Source organism: Condylura cristata, unplaced genomic scaffold (genome assembly GCF_000260355.1).
Source record: "Condylura cristata isolate star-nosed mole 26May11 unplaced genomic scaffold, ConCri1.0 scaffold00006, whole genome shotgun sequence".
In the NCBI taxonomy this organism is placed as follows: domain Eukaryota; kingdom Metazoa; phylum Chordata; class Mammalia; order Eulipotyphla; family Talpidae; genus Condylura; species Condylura cristata.
Window position 1 is genome coordinate 8,362,626 of NW_004567107.1, and position 6,200 is coordinate 8,368,825.

General features: G+C 43.1%; 1 protein-coding gene across 1 annotated transcript; it reads right to left on the reverse strand.

Moving 5' to 3' along the window:
- Window positions 1-8: 8 nt before the first annotated feature.
- Window positions 9-692, reverse strand: LOC105853314 (olfactory receptor 50-like; the record flags this gene model as incomplete). The annotated part of the gene is made up of 1 exon (XM_012721370.1): window positions 9-692. A coding segment is annotated over exon 1 (684 nt), but the record flags the coding sequence as incomplete, so codon positions are not given.
- Between the last annotated feature and the right edge of the window lie 5,508 nt (window positions 693-6,200).

Genomic DNA, 6,200 nt, shown 5'->3' on the forward strand with positions numbered 1-6,200 from the left:
GTAGAGGGGGCCCTCAGGATGGTGGCCCCGATGCGGACATAGGAGACCACGATGCACATGAACGGCAGGGTGATGCTTGCCACTCCCTCTGTGAAGATGACCAGCTCGTTTAATGTAATATCAGAACTGGACAGCTTGAGTAAGGCAGCGAGGTCACAGAAGAAGTGGGGGACGATGTTGTTTCCATAGAAGGAGAGACGGGCCAGGAGGAGGGTGTGCGAAAGGGCACCAGCAGAGGAGAGGACCCAGGACACTATGACTAGCAGGACACACAGGCTCTGACTCATGATGGTGATGTAATGCAGGGGATGGCAGATGGCCACGTACCTGTCATAGGCCATGGAGGTGAGAAGAAGGCTGTCCAGACAGGCAAGCATTAAGAAGAAATATACCTGGGAAACACACCCAGCATGTGAGATGGATTGGCTGTGTGTCTGCATATTAAAAAGCATCTTTGGGGCTGTAACTGATGTTAGAGAGATGTCAGTGAAGGCCAAGTGGCTGAGGAAGAAGTACATGGGGGTGTGGAGGCGTGAGTCCAGCCTGATGAGCAGGATGATGAGCAGGTTCCCCAGCACCGTGGTCAGGTACATGGCCAAGAACAGGGTATAGAATAAGCCTTGTTTCTCTGGTCGGATGGGGAGCCCCAAGAGGAGGAACTCAGTGGCGCTACTCTGATTATCCTTCTTCATGGTCTTCTCTTTCGCTGGAGGTGGAAAAAAGGAGGACAGTGAAATGAGAGTCATTATGATTATCCCACAATCAATCGCATGCAATTTTATAGTCAATGAATGAATTTTTACCTACAGAACTCATGATTTTGGGGCACAAATGGACAACTTACAATCTGATATTAAGATATTATGTGCACACCTCAAAATCAACACAATCTATTTTTGGAGAAACCACAGATATCAGAAGGATGTTCAAGTGATATATCAGACTCAAATGTGAGGCATACATGAGTTCATGACAGAAATATGAGATTTGAAAATCAGAGTATAAGACTCAGTAACCAGTTATTAGAAACACTGATATAAGTTCTTAAATTGGCCTGTAGACTCATCTTCTGCTCCCCCATTTCTGTCATACACCTTGGCCAGTGTTACCTATTCATGTATCAGATTAAGACAATTGTTTAGTTTTAGTCTCAGCCTATCAAGCAATGTTGGGGTTAAGCAGGTTCTTGTTCTTGTTATGAATGCATGATGCCCTCAGCAATAACCATAAGAAAACATGAAACGATTCAATGTTTATTACTTACAGTACTGTCAATTATTAAAATCACCCTTGGGCCACACAGTAAGATCATGATGTTGATAAGGGCTCTTGGGTCTAGGTTCTGCTGTTATTGAGTTGATGGCACCCAGGGCTTCTTGAACTCAGTATATTGATGAAATTAAGCCTTTGGAACTTGCGTATAAGGCACAAAGAGAAGAGCAAGCAATATAAGTGATCAGTCCTATATATCATCCCAGGAGCATCATGGAAGGGGGTTAGGGGGATGGTTCCTTATCTATCCCTGTGTGTTTACTTTAGATAGTTGTCATTAAAGTAGATTCCTCTGCAATCAAAGCTTAAGTCAGGGACCTGCATTACAAAAAAGAAAACCAACTGACAGAGCTTAACTCCCTCAACCCAGAGGGCTGCTTGGATTGCCTAGATAATAAGATCGGTGGAAACATGACATGGAGATAGTCAATGCAAGGGCAGGAAGGACAAGAACTACATCAGGGCATGAAAGGACAAGTGACATAGCATGTAATATATATCTGTGTACATACACACACACATTCATATATGTGTATAAGTATAGGATAAATTCCTAGAAATGTCATTGGGGACATTCATATTAAAAATTTTGGTAGATATTATTGTACGAGTGCCAGGTAGTAAGGAAATCTGTTAATATGGGCTCTTTAAAATAAGTCCTGGCCCTCCCTGATGGTGCAACAGGTTAAAGCGCAGCACTGTGAATCTATTTGCAGCCACTGCAGCACAAGCTCATCCCCAGCTCTGGAACTGGCCACATGGTGCAGCATACCTCCCTTGACCCACCTGCTGCTCCCCTCAGCAGTGTATTTCAGTCAATTGCCTGTTCTGATCCCCACTCTGTCTCTGGTGAATTCTCTCACCCCCTCACACCTCTGACCTGGACCCCAGTTTTTGTATGCAAAAATAAATACATATTTTTAAAAGATTTTATTTATTTATGCATATAGAAATGGGGTCCAGGTCAGAGGTGCAGGGGCAGCAAGAGTATTTACCAGAGACAGAGTGGGGAGGAGAACAGGCAGATTGACAAAGTACACTGCTGAGGGGAGCAGCAGGTGAGACAAGAGAGGTCTGCTGCACCATGTGGATCACCTCTGGGGCAGGAATTGAACTCACACTGAAATGGCCATGGCTTGGCTTAGATTTCTAGTGCAGCACTCAACCTGCTATGTCACCATGGAGGGCCATAAATAAATACATCTTTAAAATTTAATATAAAACAAGTCCTCAGTAAGAGCTTATTGACTACAAAAAAAAATGGACATATTAGTGAAATGTTTGGAAAAGACTGGGCTGTGGTGTTTGAGGAACTGAGAAAATTTTGGAGAATGTCCAGCATGGGAAAGTTATGGAGATAGCAAATTCCCTAGAAATTGGAATATGTAAGGCCTTTTCTTATATAATGGAGTGTTTTCATTTTACTCTAAATCAAACACTATGACAAGATTGAAAAACTTAATACTATGCTCACTGCTGGGTATAGAAAAGATTACAGCTAGGCAGCAGTTCTTTAGGAATCTCAATAGGAGGCTATTGCAGTCATTCAAATAGAAAATAAAACCTCTAATACCTGGATCTTATAGGCACAAATGAAGATAATTTCAAATCAGATTTGGGAGAAAATATGGAGGAAAACCCATCAAGTCTTAGTGATGAATAAGAGCTAAGCAATAAGAGATAGAATTTCCCTTAGCTTGTTTAAAAATGAAAAACAGGCCCTCCCTGGTGGCACAGTGGGTTAAAGCACAACACTGAGAAGCTTAAGCCACTTCCACCTGAGTTCGATCCCCGCCTGCCCCGGAGGTGACCACATGGCGCGGCAGACCTCTCCTGACCCGCCCGCTGCTCCCCTCAGCAGTGTACTTCTTCGATCTGCCTGTTCTGCACCCCACTCTGTCCCTGGTGAATCCTCTCACCCTCCACATCTCTGACCTGTACCCCAGTTCAGTATGAATAAATAAATAAATCTTTAAAAAAAATGAAAAACAGTTTGAGACAAAGTCTGATTTATGTAGTTATCTGTTGTACCCTGGTGTAAGGAGAGTCATGCAGGTATCAAGAATACATACACACATTTTCCCTGTCTCTCTCACTCAACATCCATCATACTAAAAAATATGAATTCAACTTTACTCTGACAGTGCCTGTTAGGTGATGAGCACATACCTTCCACGAGAAGACCTGAGCTTCTCCCACTATTTCTCTGTAGAAAATGCAGAACACAATGAAGAGATGAGGTCTTCAAGGGTGTGAAAGATGCATTGCAACAGGGAGAAGAATTATAGTTCAAAACCAAATAAGAGATATATGGAAACACGCTATTTACTGGTTATGATTCCTAAGCCACGGTGTAGTTTTTAACCTCACAAATCACAGAGATGGCCCTGGAGAGTATACACCAGTTTCAAATTAGAGGCAAACAGTAAATAATTGCTTCTTTGCCTTTGGTTCCCTGGAGGGAAGAACCATTTGTTGGTAGAGGGCAATAGAATTCACCCTTGGAGAAATGATAATAACCCCAAGGCAGCTAGCAGGAATTTGGCAGTTCACAAAGCTTTTTGCCTTCTCTGTTGTCATGGGGTAAAGTGAATGTGAGCCCCTGACAGATCAATCTGAGAACGGACTGAGTGCACCGAAGTGTCCATTATTCCAAGAACACTAGGAATACACTTAACAGCTTTGACACTGAGGAGGCATTTACATCCCATCACAGCAGCGGAATCTGGGAGAAAGAAATATGGCCACTCTACAGCTTGATCTTTTGCCCCAAAAAAGTACAGTGAGCACTCTCTTGGAGATATTTTATCAAAATAGCACAGAATAACCACTCAAGATATGCTTCTTACCAACCCTCTTACAAATTTGATTCCAGATTTATTGAGATCACATTTAGTCCCTCTCTCCCAAGTCAGGCACAGGATGAGTATCATGTTGTCAATATTTGAAGGGAAGCTGTGTGAATATTCATTAGCCTTAATAATTATTCTGTTTTGTGTTAAAAATCTGTATTGGTGCTGCTGTTTGATATCTGAAAGATATTTAATCTTCAGAAACAGTTTCCTGTAGATCATTGTTGATAATCTGTGGCTTGGGCGCAGGGGAATGGGGTGAGGGTGCGGGGGTGTTCATTTCCTTTCTGGGAGATAATGGTGAGCTGGAGTGAGGCAGAAGGAAAATACAGAGATGATGCTAAGAGGTCGCCACGACTAGGTAGTATTTCAGGGCCCTGGATGTGTGTTACGTGAGATGCCTGCCTCTCAGCCCTATCCTGATGTTAAGGGGAAGGCTGTCCTAAAGGAACTATGCAGAGTCTTATGGACTCCACCCCCTACTCCAGCTTTCTGGACCCCACACCATACTCCAGGAATTGGAAACTACAACTCCCAGCAGTACCAGGGAGAGAACTGCGAGGACCCAAGGGTGGAGCTAGCAGGAATGAATTCTGGGACATTTGGGGCATAAATAGGGCGCGATTGCATCTCTCCCTCTCTCGCTCAGGTAATGGCTTTCCAGGCAGTGTAACTTGGTGTGTTCAGTCAGCCTAGCCATAAGGTATTCCAGTTACTTTGTATCCTGCTCTTTCCCTGGGTTGTTTCCTGTTCCTTTCTCCTTTTGTAAATAAACCCATTATTGACCCTTTTGTGTGCACCTGCAGTATAACTGAATTTTGAGCGGGCCGGTGAGGCCCACAGACAGGCGGCCCAGTCCACTCTGGGCTTCCCTGTAACACTTACAGAATAGCCCCATAGCTTTTTCACAGATGTCTGGGCATTTTTCGTTGGTGCCCCTATGCTGGGTGAGTCCAATATGGGAATCTACCGAGACGTGTTCCTCAGTTCTCTATAGCCTTGTGGATCTTCTGGGTGTAAACATTACTAGTGCTCAAAGCTAGATGTTTAGACGATTTACTTTTTAGGCCTGGGCCTTAAAAAGTGGAGCCCAATGTGAGATCCAAACCCTCTGGTCCTTAGGCAGAAGCTGAGGTGTTGAGGTATGTTGTGACTGGAGTGCCGTGCCATGGGTGAGATGTACAGTGAGATCGTGGCTCTGCCTCTCCTACCTGCTAAGATACAGGAGGTTGGTGGGTTTTGTTCTCCCCTGGTATGCAGGAGCTGCTAAATTGTTTTTGCTTTTTTGTTCCTAAGGAAATTGTTCTAAATATAGCAATGAATTCAGTAAATTAGGCAGGAAATGACTTTAGGATCTTTCTGTTAACATCTTAAATCTATTTGGTACATTTGGTACAACTGAACCAGTATCTATTTTTAAGTAAGGTACAGAGATTGCTGTAGGGTTTACTCTGTGTTCTACATTTTTATTCGGAGACAAAATATCCATTGTGATAGCACCATACTGAATAGTTGACTGCCCCAAAAGTCTCCCTTCTGGACCTTTAATCCTTCTTCACTTTCTATCCCTGCACTGCTGGTAGCCACAGATCTTTCCACTGTTTCCATGGCTTGCTTTTTTTCCAGATTGTGATGTAGCTGAAAATATACAGTATGTAGTATTTGGGCTGTCTTCTGGGTACAATTTTTATTTTAAAGAGTAATGTAGCAGGGATTGTAGAGCTGAACACATGCCTACAACCAAGTAGTTATTCCCCTGGGTGTGCAGTATAGGACAGCAGCTTCATAACCACAAAATGCTGGTTCCGGCTAGTCATAGGACATAAGAAGTAGAACAGGTGTGTGTGTTTTAATCTCACAGTGGAATACGTTCTAACAGGCCTTTAGGCATAAGATCAAAACCTACAAAAAAAGTATAGCTCGAGGCCATCGATCTGCAGTTCTAGAACAGGGAAGAGGGAAGAATCAATTGGAATTTATAACTTCCAGAAAGAGTAAAAGAATGTTAAAAATAATGATACCAGATGTTTTCAAGAGGAGAGGAAGATGTAATTGAGGAAATAGAAGAGGCTTAAA